Source organism: Pagrus pagrus, assembly GCF_965226575.1.
Source record: "Pagrus pagrus genome assembly, chromosome: 17".
NCBI lineage: Eukaryota > Metazoa > Chordata > Actinopteri > Spariformes > Sparidae > Pagrus > Pagrus pagrus.
In genome coordinates, this window is record NC_140201.1 from 18,743,247 (window position 1) to 18,763,668 (window position 20,422).

The 20,422-nt window shown below is 43.2% G+C and overlaps 1 protein-coding gene across 3 annotated transcripts in view; it reads left to right on the plus strand.

Moving 5' to 3' along the window:
- Positions 1-20,422, plus strand: part of col16a1 (collagen, type XVI, alpha 1) — a 71,896-nt gene that overhangs the window by 34,065 nt on the left and 17,409 nt on the right. Inside the window, exons 9-43 of one of the 3 annotated variants that reach the window (XM_084379771.1) lie at positions 529-561; positions 4,670-4,705; positions 4,805-4,855; positions 5,114-5,146; positions 5,319-5,363; positions 5,836-5,874; positions 6,022-6,084; positions 7,740-7,784; positions 7,888-7,983; positions 8,222-8,260; positions 9,198-9,242; positions 9,358-9,393; positions 9,486-9,608; positions 10,287-10,322; positions 10,853-10,888; positions 11,168-11,296; positions 11,539-11,583; positions 11,952-11,987; positions 12,078-12,131; positions 12,918-12,968; positions 13,058-13,201; positions 14,558-14,593; positions 15,815-15,922; positions 16,127-16,249; positions 16,345-16,398; positions 16,504-16,545; positions 16,959-16,994; positions 17,077-17,130; positions 17,221-17,289; positions 17,382-17,435; positions 17,824-17,850; positions 18,756-18,812; positions 19,082-19,126; positions 19,285-19,356; positions 20,091-20,144. In XM_084379771.1, the coding sequence (XP_084235897.1) occupies positions 529-561; positions 4,670-4,705; positions 4,805-4,855; positions 5,114-5,146; positions 5,319-5,363; positions 5,836-5,874; positions 6,022-6,084; positions 7,740-7,784; positions 7,888-7,983; positions 8,222-8,260; positions 9,198-9,242; positions 9,358-9,393; positions 9,486-9,608; positions 10,287-10,322; positions 10,853-10,888; positions 11,168-11,296; positions 11,539-11,583; positions 11,952-11,987; positions 12,078-12,131; positions 12,918-12,968; positions 13,058-13,201; positions 14,558-14,593; positions 15,815-15,922; positions 16,127-16,249; positions 16,345-16,398; positions 16,504-16,545; positions 16,959-16,994; positions 17,077-17,130; positions 17,221-17,289; positions 17,382-17,435; positions 17,824-17,850; positions 18,756-18,812; positions 19,082-19,126; positions 19,285-19,356; positions 20,091-20,144 (2,046 nt within the window). The remainder of the gene's footprint in view (positions 1-528; positions 562-4,669; positions 4,706-4,804; positions 4,856-5,113; positions 5,147-5,318; positions 5,364-5,835; positions 5,875-6,021; positions 6,085-7,739; positions 7,785-7,887; positions 7,984-8,221; positions 8,261-9,197; positions 9,243-9,357; positions 9,394-9,485; positions 9,609-10,286; positions 10,323-10,852; positions 10,889-11,167; positions 11,297-11,538; positions 11,584-11,951; positions 11,988-12,077; positions 12,132-12,917; positions 12,969-13,057; positions 13,202-14,557; positions 14,594-15,814; positions 15,923-16,126; positions 16,250-16,344; positions 16,399-16,503; positions 16,546-16,958; positions 16,995-17,076; positions 17,131-17,220; positions 17,290-17,381; positions 17,436-17,823; positions 17,851-18,755; positions 18,813-19,081; positions 19,127-19,284; positions 19,357-20,090; positions 20,145-20,422) is intronic. The other 2 variants (XM_084379772.1, XM_084379773.1) reach the window with 2 other exon arrangements.

Below are 20,422 nucleotides of genomic sequence, written 5' to 3' on the forward strand. Positions count from 1 at the left end.
TTCAGAGGGATGCACTGCACATGCAACATGAAAACAACAGCTTTCCTATGCCAGAGATGTCACACGATGTTGATATTATAAAGACTTTCAAATGTAATTGTTGCCATTCCAGGGAATGTCTTCAAGAGATTCAGTCACTGTGAAGTGCAGCAGAGCTGCCGGTGACTGGGGAATATAAACTATGTGCTCAAAGGTTTGAGAAGAATGTCGAAAATGTCTTGATACGATATGAGCAAAAAGTAGGGCTGAGACAGGAAGTAGGTTACAGCGCTGCCACAATGGAGAAAAAACAGCCTAAATAATATTTCTGCATGGGGCCTTCAAAGCTATTGGATTCAGCATGCGTGAATGTTATTGGAGACAGTTTTGGCCATGAAACTGTCAGCACTAATGTCCAACATAGACAGACACCAATTCAGAGCCAGAAATGATCATAATATTGAGTTCATCTTCAGATGTGATGTGAAATATATGTCCTGACATTTATTTTCTTCCTTCCTTCCTTCCTTCCTTCCTTCTTTTCTTCAGGACATTTTCGCATCCAAGGATCTGGCACAGAAAGTAAGCCTCTCACCTCACACTCACACTCACACCCACACACACAATATTGAATTTCAAGGACACTCGTGGGGCGTCAATGTGGCTCGGACCAAGATGGTCGTCCTCAAAGCGAGCCTCAAGCTCCGACTCTCCATAGACGTGCAGGTTGGCCTGGCTGGCCACTGGTCCGGTGTGTCCCCTTCCATTGTCCCAGTACATTCGATATGGTTCAGCATTAGCAAGCACATGGGTGGAAAAAGACATTTCCAACGTGTGCTGCTGAAATTCAAATAGCAAAACAATATGCAGGCCATCTGTGTGTGTGTGTGGATGTTAGAGAAAGAAACAGTATACGTCTATTTCCCCCTCCCTCCCTCCTCTCAGCTTGCTGACTGACCGCGGACTGATTTACACCTCATTATGCACCGAGTCTCAGTCGGGAGTTGCTGCTGCCTATTAATTTTGTCATTCACCTACAATAGGAATGTTCCGTTCACAAATAGAAAACGGAGCTCCAGACGCTTCATTATGTTGCTCCTGTGTGTGCTTACTAATGCAGCTGGTTGCCTCCCTTGACTTCCTCAATGTAGGTTATTACCTGGGTTGGAGCACACAGCTTGCCCTGCCGCTGGGGGCACACACTTGCGAAGAAAGAAAAGTGACTTTTCTTCTGTTCTGTGGATTTAATTTGCTTAGATTAAACAGGCAACTATCCATTCAAGGTTAAGATTGGCATAGAGGGAATCAGTTGATGATATTACCTGACATTATGCACTGCAACACCGATACCAGCAAGCAGGCCTATGTATTAATGTGATTATGGTTATACATTTTCTGAATAAGGGGTATATCCGGCTTCCGCTGCACGATCTTAAAGCTCAGTCAGGATCCAATTTTCATCTCAGTGTTCGTGTCATGCCGCTTCAGCTATTCCTCTAGAGTTTGTTCCCACAACACCAGTGGCATCGTGGTTGTGTGAGTCTAAAGGCTCAGCTCCACCAATCAGCAGAAATGTATTCACATAAAGGGCTATTTCTGAGCTGAAATCCCAGCATCAGCATCCTTTATTTGCCATTAGCTCACGCATCAGAATAAGTTATCAGGAATTTGAGACACTTCAACTGAAGCCCCAAATATAATTGGCTTTGCATACTTTGAAACATTGTGTTTATACTGATATTAGATTTTCATTAGTGTGTGCTGGGTCTTGCCCTTGTTCTGTCAGTGCCTGGCAGCTAGACAGACAATGCCAAAAACTGATCCCACTGGGATGTTTAATACCAAAGAACAAGGCTCGCTGACAGGATGTTGGTGCCAAAAATCCAGCCTGTCTTTTCAGATGTTTAAGCTAATAAATGAGCATAGGTGTTGGCGTGCATAATGTTGAAAGAGTTCCTATATATTGGGATGCTGGATGTCAAAAAGGGGACCTATTTGTTTGTATGTACTTTAAAATGACAGTGCTAATTAGGAGACGTCTGCCAAAACTTTAAAAAGTTGTAGTGGAAGGCCAAAAGAAACTAATCAATATTTATATAATACGAATGTATAAAATGACTGTGTAACATGAAAGGCATTGCTTATACTGCCAAACACACAGAAAGGCATCACTGGCAAGTTGCCCTCAGCTCTAGATGTGTAATGGGTAGATGGTTAGCGACCAGCTGGCGATCATAATGCAGCATTTAGCAGCTAAAGAACAAGGAGTCAGTAGAGACCAAAACAAAGCTAAAAGGGTTAAGTGCTGGACTGAAATATGAGTCCAAATGCATGTTAATGTAGCTCTGTGTCTGCTGGCAAGTGCTTCTAACATGTTCTAGGTATCAAATGATTAAGTTGGTAATATAAATGCTGGGGGCAGCAGAACAAACTGCAAACACGAGTGGCCAAAAGAAACCGAAGCCATTTCCACACATCTGATTTAAATTTGGAAACTGGGATACCGGCTACCCCCCTGCGGCATCTCAAAATAAATCAGGAAATCAATACAGGACTGTATGTTCTCAAGTGATCAGATCGGATTTTTGGGTCCAGACATCACCATTGTCTGCATGTGTTGCTATGGTAACGACAACCACGTCAGTAACTTTCCTACATGGAGGCGTCAATCATCTCTAAATGATCATGTGACTCCACAGACAGTTGTTCTCTGTGACGTCTTCATGCCATGGATTCTGCTCAGCCACCTGGATGCTCGGTCTCTTTGGATTTGACATCGCAGCTATGTGTCGCACTGCGAGTGACACAAAAGGCGCTTTGAAATGCCATATAAGCGGATATTGATACTGAGACGCAGCTGTAGAAATCTGATTTGAATCGCATTTCAAACCACCTCCAAATGTGGTTTGGATCTGATTCGCAAAAGTATTCATGTTCGCAAAGGTTTTCATGTTTCAAGCCAGTTTCATGGTTTTTTTTGTGGCTGTCCAGACTTCCTAAAATCAATCTAATATGCTAAAGACCAGATTTGGGCTGGTGGTCTGAAAATAGCCTTAAGTGTTTCCATTCCATTCCAAATGAATTGGTCGTTATCAGGCTTCAGCAGAGTTTGATGATGAGCTGATTATTTGACTCGTGTGTTGGAACAGGGAACATCTGACCAGAATTTAAGAACACTGCACACTGGAGTCTATAAATTGGTCTACCAAATCACACACACACGCAACTTCGCCTATAAGGGCTTTATAGTATGTACAGCATACACCCTCTGTTTGGACCCATTCAGATAAGGAACAACTACTCCTTAAAAAACATTTCAGGGGAACAAAATGGAAGAAACCTCAGGAGGAACAATAGAGGAATGAATATGCATCAAGCTACTTCCAGGTGCCACCAAACAAATAGGACGTGAGCCACACGACCTGCTATCCAACACGCAGACCTGGAAAGGCGACAGACTACACAATCACACAAGCGCAGGCACACCGTTCACACTGATAGGAGAGAGAAAACAAACACACTCGCAGGGAGAGAGTGAGAGAGAGGGGGGGGGACAAAGGAGAGGCCGAAGCTACTGGAGGATGAAGATCTATATCCAAAACATCTGGACCGAGGCTGACAGCCAGGAGACAGACAGAGAAAGGTCCCGGGATGGTCAACGGTCACGCAACAGAGACGACAGAGAGGGCAAACTGGGAACAGAGAGAGGGGGTGGGATAGACACTCACCACAGCTGAATCTCATACAGCAGAGACAGAGATAACTGCGTGTTATACTTTACAGTGAGCATAGTGTTCTGACTGTCAGAGATCTTCAATCCTGCCCTCAGGTAATTAATCTAACTTAATTAAGAATAGCAATGACCGCAAAGTGGGCTCAATTACAAGGTTAGATGGACTCCAGCAATCTGCCTTTTTCCATTTCAAAGTTAAACGCAGAGAACAAACAGAAACGCCAAAGCCACCGAGGTATTAAGTGCAACTACACAAAGACTCGACTAAGCCCACGGTCAGACGGGAGCTCGGAAAGAGTGACTCGTCATTGCAGCAGGCCGAGCCAGCCATTGATAGATTTGTAGCTCGTACGAGGGAAGGGGGCGTGTGTGTGGAGAGAGGAGGGGAGAATTACACATTGTCTCTGTGCTCGCCGCCACTCGCCCGCTTTCCTAGTCTCAGCAAGCTCATAGGCGCTGCTGCAACATACGCAAACTTCCTGGTGTGACTCCCAGAAACACCGGGTGAGCGATTCGGCTTTAATTACTCGCTTCCGCTAAAAATGCTTCAGTTATTTATAACGGTTATCCCTATTTGGTATGTGTGTGAGTGTGTGTGCCCTCCTGTGAGGAGCAGCTGGTCTGCTCACTCCTGTGCTGTGGGAATCAGACATTCCTATTGATCTCCGTCTCCCATGGGATGTGTGTGTGTGTGCGTGCGTGCGTGTGTGTGTGAATATGTTTGTGTGTGTGTGCGTGCGTGTGTGTGTGCCCACTTGCCCACCTCCCATCCGTTTTAACTGCATACTGTAGCAGCACAGGGGCTCAAGCCCTCAGTTTAGTTTTGTGTAACAGTGCCACCACATGGCGACTACGGGGACTACACGTCATTTACACAAGCCCCTCCACAAACTCCTCCAGTGGATATTAAATACAGTCTGATAATGATTCTCTCTCTCTGTGTCTGTCCGTCTGTAGTGTGCTGGTTGTTTACTGCTGAATAGGGAAGAAAATGTAAGGATCGCTGATCTTTACTTTCACCTCTTTCCATCAGAACATGTTCGTAGCGAAACAACGCCGCAGAGTGTGTGACTCTGTGTTTGTGTGTTGCAGGTAGTAAACCCTGGTGGAGTTTCTGGGATGAAAGGAGAAAAAGGTGACCGGGTGAGTGCGACAAGACAAAACATATACAGACACACACGTCTGCGTGTGTGTAGTGAGAGTTAGAACAGTGGAATGTGTGATGCCATCACATCGTCCAGGCATGCCTAGCACTGAACAATCATTAGACCCTCACACACACACACACACACACTTTGATGTCGCTATAGTCTGATATGATGCTGGCTGTGGACCAATCCACACACTCAAAATCCTCGCACACAAGCAATCAGTCATCTTTTCTTCTTCTCTCCATCGCAGGGTGACGGCTGCTCTGGCTCCCATTCAGGTCCAGTAAGTAACTTTTCCACTGCGTCTCTTTCCCTCTCTCTCTCTCTCGCAGCGTGCCTCGTTTTGCCAAAAAAGCATTGTCTCGTTATTTGGCACGCTGCGCAGTATGAACCTGAAATGTGGCCAAAAAAGTGGTCTGTGATAATGCATGCCAACCAAGTGTCTCTGACCTCAGTGCACAGAGGGACCCAAAGGCCAGAAGGGAGACAAAGGCGAGCCGGTGAGTGCCAATCTCCTCCACCAGGTTACAGTATCGCATCCCACTGCCTCTCAACCCTGTAGACCCTTCAGCTATTTAGCTTGATCCGTATCCAAAGCCTCATTTGCAAGCATCCAGTCCCAGTATTAATTATGCAGAGGGAATGAGTGTGTGCTTACTGGTGAGTCATTGTGTGTGCATGGATTTATGTGAGCAGGTGTCTAAGTCTGATGTATCTGATTCGTATATACACATCTGTAGTTACCGCAGATTATTGCATCCCTAATATTGATTGTTGCTCAGACTGTGTGTGTGTGTGTGTGTGTGTGTGTGTGTGAAAGAGACCAAGTGGAGCATATGGGTCCAGCTGGTAGTCCACACGGGTTGCTGACTGGTCACTGTGTTGTTTGCTATGCTCCAGTGGTGTGTGTGTGATGTCTCTTTAGAGCCAGGTCATTGATCTGGGACTTGTCTCCATCCCCTCTCTCCACAGACGCTGCCTGCCAACTGGGGCGAAGCAGTTGGGTACAAGGTGAAAGGTTTAGGAAACTTTCTGTGATGAATAATGAAGATATGACCTTTTAATGGTCCTCTAATTAATTTCTGACCGCGTGTTAGTTTCACTTGTCTCTCTCTCTGCATGTTTCTCACCTTTTTATTGTTCCGGCTCTGTCTTTAGGGAGAGAAAGGTCAGAAGGGAGAGCTCGGCCCACAGGGTCTCACAGGCACTCCGGGGATGGACGTAGGTGTTTTTTGTCATTTTGTCATTTTAGTCTCACTGAGTTTGTGTATGAAGAATCAGCAGCTATGTTAACTGCAGAAAACGATCAGGTGTGACTAACATGGACAACAGCTCCGTTCTATTAAGTGTCCCACTAAGCCATATCAGTGAGCAACATGCACAATACCACAGTGCTGGAGCTAGCTCACCTAAATGGAATGCAGCCGTTTTTAATGTTAGACCGCCTGTGATTTTTCCTGCTTTGACAAGTCAGAATGTTTTCAAGCATGTTTAGATTAAACCTTTGATTATCAGTTCAAATGGAAAATATGAGCATGTATTAACCATGTAAATGCTTAATCTGATTTCTGCCTTCTGTGCATGTGTGTAGGAGCGTTAGGTGATGTGAACAATGGAAAGACACATGGCGAACGTATAATGTGATGATACCATATAGACATTCCTCTGTGAGCGTCTCTAACTCGTGAAGGATGTTAATATTTCATTCAAATAATTGTTTCAATGATATTGTGTTTCATATTATTAGATTATTAGATTAGACGCTTCGTAACGTTAACTCTGTAACCCCTTTGCACATCTCATGGCCGATATACACAAGTCTTTTGCAGTGATACCAGGAATGTGGTCATCAAACATACTGCAAACTTAATAGATATAAATGATCTTGAGCATCTTTTTCTGCATTATGTTCTGCAAAAAAGAGATTTCCCACATTGGCACATATCGGGCAACACATATGCCGATATATCTTTGATAGGCCAATATTGGCCAATAACACTGGCCAACCAATATATCGGTCAGGCTCTATTGTCCGTGTAGCAGCTAGTGAAAGTGTCTTTCAGGGATGAGTTTGCTCGGAGGTTAAGTCAAACATTTAGCTCGATTTATATATTTCCAATACAACAAATGCTAACGTGAGCGTGAACTCTCAATACACACACATATGCACTCACACAGCCAGTTTTATCGGGCTAAGGGGGGATATTCAGTAAACTTATACGGCATTACTCTTTTAAGCTCAGACTCCCATTGATATGTGTTCTCCCCCCTCCTCTCTCCCATGGCGTTAAGTCAGCCTGTTAATGCCTGTTAGATTAGGCTAGAGCAACAAAGCTTGCACAATCAATGCTGCCTCATTGACTGTTGTGTTCGTCTCTCACACAGGCAGGCGCCTATTCAGGAAGACTTAAAGCTTATAATCTTCCCTGTTCAGCGCTGTGATCCTGTAGACGCATGAAAAGTTTTGAGGAACAAATTACAACGTGTGTGTGCTCCGAGATATTCCCCTGGTCTTTTCGGCAGCAGACACTCTCACATTTAGCCGTTCGCCAGGCCAAGCGCTTGTCCTGGACAGATGGATTTGGTGGAGGATAGATTTTCTTAAGCCTCCCATCCATCTGACATTGTGAATATGAATGTGCTTGTTGATGTGACTTGAATCAGGCAGGCAGAAAATATTGCATATGCACTGCTGAAGATAATACGTCTCACAGGCTCTTCTATTCTCCGTCTTTCTTTAACCAGCGTTAAACAAATGAGGGAAATCAACAAGTGTCTTCAGTGATTTATGAAGACATATCGGAGGGATAATTAGAGATTATTCTCGGCTGATACTGATGCTGTCACTCCCCTCTCTGTCTGTCACCGTTTCTCAGGGTCGAGCGGGGTCCATCTGTGTCGTCGGCCCCAAGGGACAGAAGGTCTGTCTGCATTAAGTCTGGCCGTTTAGACCGTCAACCTGTCTGTCACCTACATTTAGTTCAGTTTGGGTTTAATAGAGCTGTTTTGAACCTGTTTTCCCAGGGTAAACCAGGTTTGGTGGGTCCCGAAGGGTTGGCTGGGGAGCCAGGGAAGCCAGGTTTTCCAGGCCTGCCAGGTATTGGAAAGCCAGGCCTGCCAGTGAGTGTGATTTTTAATTTAAGAACTCTGGAAGAACAAAAAGGGAAGCCTATATTGGATGGTGTCATTTCACTGATTATTTTAATGCCCTTACATAGCCCAAAAAGTACTTTTAATAGATGCTGCTCTCAGATCTGAGGGCAGGACTTGGCAGGATATGGTACAGCATTCATTGCCCTTGACGAATGCCCAAGAGTGTCTAAAGAAAGGAATTTGAAAATATTTTTTTTCCTGCCAGGGCCTTCCTGGTGAACCGGGTGGTGCGAAAGGAGACCAGGTAGGTTTACTATTACTGTGATAATATTCTTTAAGTGAGCTACAATAACCAGTTAGCTGAGCTGTAAGCTGCCTGTCAACCCGAGCCAGTTGTAGCACATTAACACAACATGTTGTATTTGAGGGTGCACAAAATATTGTTTGCAAGTGAGCACACAAGTAAGCTAAAAGGTAATGGTTAAGTAGTTCAAAGTTAATGCAAATGAAAACGTAGCAAATTAGCTAGCTGTTGAAATAGTCAAACTGGTTAGCTAAAAGTAAGAGATAAATGGTTGAAATAGCTGGCAAAAAGTAACGTAATAAGTAAGTAAGTAATATGAGCTAAAAAATAATGGACAAACAGTGAAAATAGTTAGCTAAAGAATGGGTATGCCTAAACATTCGAAATAGTTAAAAATAATTCACTTGAAATTCCTAGCTAAAAGCCACGGACTAGCTGTTGAAATAGATGGCTAAAATAAGCAGATAGGATACATTAATGAAAAAGTTAAAAAGTTAGCTCAAATGAATGAGTAAACAGTTAAAACGTTAGCTTAAATGAATAAGGAAAAAATAAAAAATGTAGCTAAAATTAATGGGTAGCTAGCTACAAGTAACGTCAATGGTACAGCTGCAACATCCAGTTTAGCATCCAGTGCTAAATGAGCTGGTAAGCATCCAGTTTGTAATCCAACTTTTTGAACTTGGTGGATTAGGTGAGTGATGAAGGAGCACTTGAGCTCATTGAGAAGACTTTAAGGAACCCCCTGTTCTCTTTTTTGTGTGGTTTAATGTATATGTAACATAACTTAAAGGATTGCATGGAATTCTTACCATTCTTAGGCTAGCAAACCTGAAAGTGACCAGTACTGAATAGTACTCAACAAGTAAAAAAATGATGGTTTTCACGGTAACTGTAGCAATATTCTTGAGACAAATGCAGTGACATGTGTTTACAGGGAGATGCAGGACCTGCAGGAGAAGATGGATTGCCAGGGGATCCCGTAAGAGACTCTTTTAGATATTGATTTACATTCAGTAATGTATGCATGAGATTCCACTGTACAAACTGTGAGCTGATCCGATCAGTGTTCAACTGGGATTCTGCTGTTTTCATAGGGACCAAGAGGACCAGGAGGGTATAAAGGAGAGAAGGTACCCACGCTGTCTATAATCTCTTTTTCTGCATGCCTGTGTCTTCTCTCTCATCCACATATGACTTTGTCTGACTTGCGTTCAATTTTCAGGGTGACCCCTGCGAAGTGTGCCCCGTGCTGCCTGCAGATATGGGTAACACAGTAGCTCTTCCAGGGAAGCCAGGCCCTAAAGGAGAGCCTGGATTACCAGGAATCGGAGAGCTAGGTCTTCCTGTAAGTAACAACAGTTTGACCGTAATGTCATACTGTAATGTATTCTGAGCGTGCCCTGAGTGTTCAGCTTAACATTTTTACGATCTTGCTGCCTGTTTTATTAGGGAGTCGTAGAAACAGTCTGAGCTGTAGCCGTCGATTGAACCTTGAGCACATGTTTGATAGTGGATGTATTTTATTTTTCTTATCATTCCGAGGGAAGGTATGGCGTTTACTCTTACCTTGGGGTTGTATTTGGCCTTGTAATTCTCACAGTTCTGCAGCAGCCCGAGGAGAGAAAGCCTGATAGGCTGTCAAAAGTTTATTCTCCAAGGCAAAGGTCATTTTGTGAATATAATCTTAGCGCCTCTTTCTTTCTCTCTGGTGAGCCAGGAATCGACATGCTTTGCATTGTATTTCTCTTTCTGTTCATTCTGCATCTTCCCACTTATCCCAGCAGGTGAAATGGGGAATGATTTGTGGGGGGAAAAGAATATAAATCTAGAGCCTTATGAGATTCTCTGTGCAACGATTTCCAATAATGTCAGCATCCATCTGTCATACCTGGTTAGGGCATAAGGAGAAGCAGGGAAAGGGAGATATCACCGCACTCTAACAAAGCAGAAAGAACTAACAACACGCTTACTTTTAGCTCATCCCTGCTTCTCCCTTCCCCTCTTCTTCCTCTCTATCTACTAGGGGCCTGAAGGTGCTGAAGGCAAGGCAGGACCAAAGGTAAGAAGTTCGCCTCTCATTCATGTACAGCTATTTGTGTATAGTGTATTTATATTCTGTGAAAGCGTGACCTATACACGCTCATCTGCATTCCTACACATTTAGATATGCTAACATCAGCAGTGCAGAAGGCTCTCTCCTAAAGCAGATGCACTAAACTCCACAAAACAAAAAGAGACCAAATTCAGCACTTCTATACACGAACACCTCAGTAGGCGCTCAGGTCTACTCACCCACAACTACCCACTCACACAGTGATGGTATATGCTGCATGTCTAGCGCCATATGACGTCAGCTTAGCAAACTTGTGTACCAAGAGTTGTTGCTCCGACTCGAGGGGAGCGTTTATGTGAATTTTCCCGGTTGGAGATACGTTCTTCCGATTATTCCGACAGCACATGAACGCACTAATACCCCAACATATGCCTATGTATGCCTCCAATGCCATGTTGAGCGATCCCAAAGCAAACACGCTCATAAGGGTGAGCTGGAACTAATTTGCCTTCTCTGATGCTGTTTGTATTCTTCAGGGAGAACAAGGATCAGATGGCGCCAAAGGAGAAAAGGTCAGCCCTGTGTCTTTATTAGGCTCGAGGTTAAACAATTACTTGTTAGGACTACTTTATTTTGCTGTCAGCTTGATGGAATACCCTAATTAGCGGACTAAACATTGTTTTTATTGCTAACGCTGTTCACATAATCTTTTACGTAGCATTAGCTGCACCTGTGTTGGAGCACCAGAACGTTTCTGGGTTGATTTACATCATTTGAATGAATCTTTGTGTGGATAATTCTTTGGAGACTCTCTCTGACCTACCTCTGATCTGCCTTCGACTTTGCTTTAGGGGGAGCCATGTTCTGTGTGCCCCACTCTGGGAGAGTTGCCCGCTAACCTGCTCCCCGGTGTCATGACCCAAACCCTGCAGCAGAAGGGCGAGAAGGGAGAGCCCGGGATCGGAAAGAGAGGGGAGAAGGTTAGCGTGTTCTAGTAAGAATTAATGTGATTGTTGTGCCGAACGAAAAGCAGAAACACAACCAAGGTGAAAACAACAACAGTCTAAACATTATTTAACACTCATGGTAGAAGAAAACTGCTTTTTTTGACTCTACGTCTATTCTCTGATTTTGTTAACGTAAGTGTGTTTGCTTGCATGTGCGAGCAGTGATAAGCACCTTCATTAAAATGATGTATCGTTGGCTTTTTTCTGCTCCACAGGGGGAGCCAGGAAAAGTAGGATCACCTGGCCTTAGAGGAGAGAAAGTAAGTAACATAAAAAGAATCAGAGCTGAGAGTAGGTGACCTCAATAGCAGACTGCGCTTACGTAAGGGGAACTCACTCAGTTGGCTGCTGAATGGGGCTCTTAATAGACTTCATGAGGAAGATAATCACAGCAGCGCGCTAATTTTAGGGCCCAAAACTGTCTGCCGTGGGGATTTTACTCAGCAGGGAACTTATTAGTGCAAAGCTTAGGTAGTGAAAAACCTCAATCATTTGACGTGGCTGCCCGTAGGGTGCTCCTTGCTATGAAAAGCGAATTACCAATTTAAAAGAACCATCCATTTTTATCAATTTGTGAAATTCAGACTGTAGTAATTTTTTTTTTTTTTTCAACAAAATTTGTCTTCAGGGTAACGCAGGCAACAAAGGAGCTGACGGTAAGCCGGTAAGTTCAGATTTAGTTCTTTGGGACAGAATGTCTCGTTTCACATCCTAATTCGGTGACGCTGTTAAATGGACTGTGTCCACATGACAGGCAAAACCTGGACCGAGGGGAGCCGCTGGCAAGGATGGACAGAAAGGCATGAAGGCAAGAGAATACAGTGATGAACTTTGCTTTGTGGTTTTTTACTCTCAATGGTTTTAGAGAAAGAAGGGTCTAGTGTTGTCTTTTGGTAGTCAGGATATTTCTATTAAGTCAATAATGTTTGGTTTTAGAAAATGATCTACATGATTAGGACAAGTCACGATTTACAAACAATCGCGATGGACACCATTTAAATTAAGGTTGAGCGATATACTTGTACGTGGCACCCATCCTCTTATTTTGAAATAATTTCTACCGCACTTTTACACATCTGTCAGGCTGCAGCTAGCTAACATGACCCATGGAGTTCCAGTGAGAAACATGTGTGTGTCCCAAATAATCAATGTGCAGTATGTGGTTAAAAGCACAGAAGTTCAAGTAACATTTGTCCCTTCATTCTCAATATATATTGGTACATATCAGCATTTAAAAACCTGCTGATTGCCATCAAAATTTACCAAACACAGTTTATGCTGGATCTATTACATTAGTGCAAAACAACATATAATACTGTATGACTGCAGTATATACAGGAAAAGCTTCACCCATAAGAAACCATCTCAAACATAGGAATTTTTATTTTCAGCTAAAGGGGATCATGAAATGAGACTCTGCAAACCTGACTGAGTTTCAATCCTGCTGAGTTTCTTCATTGGGATATTTAACATTTTCTACGTGTTGTATGTGCAAGCATCCCACAGTGTTGTTGCTTAGAAACGCATCTACATGTGCATATTTTCTGATAACTCCATTTCATTGCACTTTAATATTATATTTATCTTCTGGCAGGGAGAGCAAGGGCTGCCTGGTCTCGGTCTTCCTGGCCTGAAGGGGGAAAAGGTAATCATATGACGTATGCTTTGCTCATTGCATCCTTCACCTTCATTCTCATGCATATTAAACCTCCTGACTCCACTGCCCCTACCTAGGGCGAGTGTGATATCTGCCAGTCGGCAGAGGTTGGTAGCGGACCTGCCGGCATCAAAATGCCTGAGGGAACACAAGGCAAGCCAGGAGAACAAGGCCCTCCAGGTCCACCCGGACCTCCAGGTCTTGGAGCTGATGGCAAACAGGTGAGATTGTGATAAAAAGATGGCCTGTAGAAGAATATCGAGAAGCTAAATCAAATTGAATTTAGGTTCTTTAAATCTGCTTTAAATGTTTGTGTTCAGAATCAGAATTCCTTTATTTGTCCCGCAAATGGGGAAATTTCTTAGTCACAGCAGCCAAAGGACAGTATCACACTTAAACAATAATAGAAAGTAAAAAATAAACAATATAATAAGAGATAAGAAATAGAATTTAGCTCGTATATACATAGTATCTACAATATGAACTTGGTATTTACAATGTGACATAGTATTTATACTATGTGTTGTTGTCTTGCTTGCAATGGAAGCAAAACAAGGAGATTGGTCTGGCAGAAGAAGGACTAGAAGCATCACTTATGCTATCCTTGAACTCATGACACTGTATACTACAGACACAGAGAAACACGCAGTATGAATTGTTGGATTCATTCAGATTGTTCAGATTTCCTATGATGAACGGTTAGGCTCTCTTATGACTTTCTTGTTCCCTCCTTTAGAGGGCAGTATGATGCTCTCTGAGCTCCTAAAGAACCAATGGCTGTTAATTCCTGCTGCTAAATTGATGTGAGATTGTTTCGGGTTTGTACTTCCTATGTCACACTGATAACTCACGTTATGTTAGAGTTATTTAGTTATTGACGTCCCGTATGATCGTACATGATTATATAAATTGTCACCACCTTTTTTGTTGTGCTGTTAGTTATTGCATATTATGTTATTGTGCTTTATTGCATCTGATTGTTTACTTCACTCATGACTGTGCATTTGTTCTTTAAAACCTGAAGGAAACAATACAACCAAGCAAACATATAACAGTGCTGCAGCTCCCTTTGAAGCAGAAACATTATTTTTTCACGGTTTAGTTAAACGGCAGAGTCTACAGTATACTGCACGCACCACCACTGTCAGAATTATCTGTCTTTATCTTCATGCAAATTCTACATAAGCGAAGCAACCTCTCGCTGTCTCATTTTGTTGCCACATTGAAAAAGATTAAGCAGCATCTCGATGAGTGAAAAGTATGAGATGCTGAAAGATTTCATCCCAAGGGGGAATCAACCATAATGCCTATTGTACAAATAGGATATGCAGGGATTCTCCTCTTACCGCAGAATTTTTACTAAGTAATAAATCTCTACTGGCTTCTGTCACCCCTCCCCAGTTACATGCTGTGTGCCTCTGTGGTTAGCTTATGTCAACAGTTATTTTTACCTGAACAGATAGAGAGGCTTGCCTGATACTTGTAGCTGACAGCACATGTGTTTGAGAGTCCGGGTGTGTGAGAATAAGCTGTGCGTCATGTATCCGAGGTAAATCAGCTTCTGTTTGCTTACACAGGGCCCACCGGGTCTTGCCGGTGCACCTGGAGACGAGGTAAGTTTCCTGTTAAAGTTTTGTGCAGATCTTGTCTATAAAAAACAAAGTCACACCACATTAAACAGCCTTGATGTTTGCTTAGAAAATTAAAACCGATTAAGATGAGTGTCTGTTGGGCAGTTTGCAGTTTTTTAAATACCCAAAACAGCCCTAACCTATTTGGAGTCACCGCTGGCATTTTGAGACTGACTCAGACTTTCTTAACTGATCTGACATCTACTGGGACCAAGGATGTCTGCAGGAAAATCACCCCACATACTGCTGAATAATATTTCAGGAGATCACAGGCACTCCGCTTTATTTCAGGTCACAGAGTCTTTTGGAACGTTCGGATCACTTTACCTACAAACTGGGAAATAAATCTGCCATCAACAGAGCCAGGCTGCCTTAGATTACATTGAAGCTCTCCCACAATCACTTTGCTGGGACTCCAAAGCACAGGCAGACCGATAGAGGACTTTTGAGGTTGATGCCATTATCAGCATTTGGGAGTTCAATAAATCTCCCAATAAAACACAGAAACTCAAATTAGCCAATAAATATAAAAGTATTTGACTTTCACATAAACAATGCAGCTACAGAGGAGATTGCTGAGGGAATGAAACAGTGCCCTGTGGAGTTCTCTATACAAACAAAAGAAGTGTTTACATTTAGTGTTTCTCACCAAAACGTATTGTTTGTATCCTTGAGGTATAACAAATGGGTTCAGTTTATTCCTTTCTAATTAAAAATTTGCATAGCCACTTTTTTATACTTACCTTAACCTGCTAGCAGTCTTTTTAACTGCCTTTGCTGGTGTATAGCTTCATTTTTTTGGGTCAAACAGGGGAGTGATGAATAACAACTACTGACGCATGACTGATAAATGATTTGTCCAATATTGGTAATTTTATATTATCGGCTGTATATTGGTCGACTAAAGTGCCAGACATGTTGTCACCAGTGTGGATGGACATCATAGTCATTCTTACCATCAGGTGTGCAGGAAAACTACATGTTATGGACTCATTTTAAACACAAAAAATGTGAAATCATCTGTTATCTTATTAGTATTGGCTTAGCAAATCCATATTGTGCACCTCTGCTAAAAACAGTGCTCCATAGCACTCCTAGTGGTCAAAAACTCAAATGTTTACCTTTAATGTAAGCATTGTGAGAGCTACAGTACAGACGAATTCACTGTCAGGGCCCCTCATCATCATGTTGCAATGTTAACAGGGTGAACAAGGAGATCGAGGGGATAAGGGAGATGATGGTGCTCCCGGAGCCCCAGGACTGCCCGGAGAGCCTGGTCGGGACGGACTAATGGGTTTCAAGGGAGAGAAGGTACAGAGAACCTGACTTGTTGAGTCAGATCAACTTTGCTGTTCCTTATTTTGCACCTGACTGGTTTGATACTGACATTTACTGCATCAGTTGTAAAGGGTCTAGAGTAAAAAAGTAGCAGCCAAGTTTTCTGCGCAGTCCCTTTTTCTTTCCGCGGACTGAAAGGTCTCTGGGTCATGGTTTACATTTGCTGTGTTTTCCCAGGGTGATGCTTGTACCAGCTGCTCTTCTGTGGGCACTGCGGTGGGTGATGGTGTAGTCGTGCCAGGCCCCAAAGGGGAGAGAGGAGAACCCGGTCCCCAAGGAGAAGGCAAACCTGGCAAAAATGTGAGGGGATTGTGTTTCTATTTATTTATCTCCTCGCCTCTGCCTCTCTGTACTATGAGAATTACTGATGATCATCGTACATGTTTTCTTTCCAGGGAAAACCGGGCTTACCAGGTGTTCAGGGGCCCGTGGGTCCCAAGGGAAGCAAGGTATGAATGCCCATTTATTGTGTTATCAGATTTATAAATACATGCAGAGGACTGTGTCTCTGTCACTAACAGCTTCTCATCTGTGTTGTCCTCTGCCCCCTCTAGGGGAATGCTGGAGTGGCAGGCGTTGGCCTTCCAGGACCACAAGTAAGGCTGATGTGTCTTTATAAAAAAACATCTGCATCAATAAAAAGTTTTATGTTGACAGCTGATGCAGCTCCGACATACACAACAGTTCCTTAATGGATGTGGTCCTGCTGTGATCTCAGTAATGAACACCATATCCCTCCATGCTATCACTGTTTTCCTGCCTCTTAGATCTAACAGTAAAGTCATGAGGTTGTGAATAACGTTATATAATCTGCTCAAATCCTTTGATTTGTTTTGGAATCTTCATTGCTTTGTTGACACAAGGAAACCAGTCCTTCCCCATTTATCCACTGTGAGACATCATCTTTTAGACAGGCTTCCTCGCTCGAATCTCCACTCTTTGTTTCCCCGCCAGACTCCCGAAACCTGCTGTATTTCATATCGTTTTGTCTCTTTGATTCGTGTCATAGGGTGAAGAGGGACCAAGAGGACTACCGGGACTTGCAGTAAGCTTCACTTCATATTTCTCAAGTCTTTTTTTTCTGCATACAAAATGAGATTTCGGTCTAATCTGTGTGTTTTATGCAGGGACCTCCTGGAGGCAGTGGACCGCCTGGACCTGTTGGCCCTGCAGGGGATAAGGTAGCATTAAATAGAGCCGTGTAAGCTCATCTTACTGTTGCAAGTAAATGTAGCTCATTTTGTCTGATACGAAGTGTTTATTGTTCATAGGGCTCCAGAGGAGATGGCGGGCCTCCAGGACCACAGGGGCCTGAGGGCGTTGGAGTAGCAGGACCCCCAGTAGGACATGAATGCATCTTTTTATATGAGCACATGGGCAAACACTGTTATGCTATTATATTGTCAAACGCTGTTTCTTATTCTCTTATTAGGGCAGAGATGGATCCCCTGGCTCTCAAGGATTGCCAGGAGCTGATGGCAGACCTGTGAGTTGTCTTGTTAATTTATTTACTTAAGTGTGTGTTTCATTTGCATGCTATTGTAACTACATATGCATCACCAATGTGACAAATTGTTAAAGAAATTTCTGCTGCAGACTTGAGTTGTTGGCCTCTGTGTTAGTGTCTGTTGCAAGTTTTAATTTTCTTTGAGCTTCTTTGGGAATTGTCCTTGATTTAGGCATCATTTGTAACCAAGGATGTCTGCCTCAATCCATAACAGAGGCAATGTCTGTTCCCATCTCATCCTCTGTCCCCTGATCTACGTTCAGCTCACTGCCCTGTGAGCTTTCTTCTGGAACAACAAAGCAAGAGTAACTAAGTGTTTGTGTGTGTGTTTGTGTGTGTGCATTTGTGCTGTCTCCTCCTTTTGCAGGGATTTGACGGAGCTAAGGGGGACAAGGTAAGTCTACCGTTTTGTTTGGATGAAGGGATCTGGAGGGGTTTGAATATAAGGGGGTGGAACAGATGGTAATCGCAAGAGATGGTTCAACAGGCCCCCCCTCTCGCGCATACGCACACACATACATGCGCCGACACACACATGCACACGCCTGCCTCGGGGCACAGATAGAGTAGCAGCAGAGGTGACGAGTAGTACTGTTGCTGGCAGACAAGAGGAGTTTCAGGGGCCTGAAGAGAGAGTGTGTGCGACTATTAATTACCGCATTCATCAGAGCCACCGGTCCAGACTGTCACTGAGAGGGTGGGAAAGATGAAGAAGCGGTGGAGGCAGCGCTTAAGGGTCGGGAGGGGTGTGCGATGTGGGACAGGAGCCCACGGTTAGAGAGGAAAACATTGAGAAAACAAAGCTAGGGAACACGTAAAAATAGGTAACATTTTGCAGAGGATTCGGAATCTGTATTCATACAGAGTCTGGAGCTATCCTGGAGAGCTCATATATAATGTGAAAATCTGATTTGGATGTTAGTGGAAAGTAGTGAGAACATGTGTGATAATCCTATTATAGATGTTAGGAGAATTGTACCTTCTATCTCATCGTAGTACCATACATTCATTGTGTCTTCGCACCACATTAAGGTTTAAGAGACAAATCCATGTAATGCAACGCTTCAAAGTTGATGAAAAACAAAATCCCCTGTGGTCCTGAGTGTCTTTGTAATGCATAAGATTGCGGGATTTAGCAAATCTGCACAAAAAGTGTCCTGAAAGCTCAAAGAGTTCTGACTTCCTTACAGTAACAAGAGCGGTGTTAATGTTGAATGAGGACTCGTTTTTCTTGCAGCATGTGCTTAAAAAATGTGCAAAGAGTTTCACTTTCACAGCTTTTTTTGATGTATATTTTAGGGGGAACCTGGAGAGTGCAACTGCATAGCCCCCGTACACACGGGTGTAGGCGGACCTGTGAGTACACGTATGCACATACACACACTCAAATAAATACGTGTAGGCATGCAATTATTTGAATTTAGAGAATTGTTGCCCCACAACAGGAGTCTGAATACACGTTGAGTTTCTAAACACAACTCTCAGAGGGTTTATTGTCACTCCACAGGGGACATACTGATAAAAACATTTATTTTCCACATTGGTTGTGATTATTCTTAACTTCCCACCATGAGCTTTCAGTATATCCTGTTTGTGCTGCTCTGATTTGACTACTTGCCTTCCAGGGAGCTCCAGGAACTTCAGTGCACCCATGGCAGCCCGGGCCTCAGGTCTGATCTGTCAGCCAGCAGTCCTCACTGATAACTTGCGCTTTGTTTGAAAGCTTTCTGTTGTTAACTTGCACAAGTTTATTTGGAAAATCACTGAAATATTCAGTTGTGTTTGACTAAACATTAGACTTTTGTGGCCATGTCTTTCTATGTGGTAGGGCCCACCAGGACCTCCCGGCCCCCCTGGCCCTCCTGGGCCTCATGGTGTTATGGGCGTCCAGGGACCACAGGTAAGACAAAGGGGCAGTTGGACGGTGAAGGGGGTCACTCTTTAGTTCAACTCAGTTGCTGCTCAATCAGCCTGGATTGAACTATAAGCTGCCTATGATGTAGACTTTCAGCTTAAGCGTTTGGGATACTTCAGAAAGGCAATGCTCTGATGTGCTTTGCAACTTGATGGTTGTCCAAAATATGCATGTAGAAAATGGAATGACATATTATACTGAATGTGTGCATTGGTTTGGTTTAAAATAGGTTTGGAGAACCAGGATCAAATGATGAACGCACTAACCACCTGGTGCTTCAAGCTTTAACCCGTGTGGGAAGCAACTGAGCAAGCTTTGGGAATGTCTGTCAAGACATGAACAGTTATTTGAAGGTCCTGTTTAAAATATGAATTCAAAACAATATTGCAAAGCCCATTGAAAGAATCAGTTTCACGATTTTATAAAATTTGTAACTCAAGCATACCTTCAAATAATGTGATCTGTGTTGCAAGAGTCAAAGGTGTAACAAAGACATCAGGAGTGGTGATGGTGACTAGATGGAGGAGGTCATGTCGTTGATTGGGTAATAATTGCTGAATGAAAAATCAGATTTTGAGATTTCTGAAGTTTTATAAGATGTGGAAGAAGGAGGAAGAGGTGTTTACCATTTTGACTCTGACCCTTTGACTCTGGTGGAGATGGGAGTGGTTACCCCTTGATTGGCAACATATAAGTTCAACCTCAGTTCCTTCTTTCAGGGTATCCCTGGAAACGACGGGATACCGGGGAAACCGGGTTTGCCTGGATACAGCGTAAGTAAAATTAGAGAGAAAAGGAGGAGAGGCGGCTTGTATCTTCTGATCGTGATCTGGGGCCTTATTATAAATGATGCAATATATAAATGATTTGTCAGGAGCTGGTATTTACTGTACTTACTTAGTTTACTTAGTAACCTAAACGAAATTGAAATTGTACTATTCAAAGGATGCTGCTGATGATAGACCAAGCACAGAACAGGTTGGTTTTATGTCAGACAATATTACAAAGAGGTTGATAAAATGTTGATATCTATTTATGGATTATTGTGTGG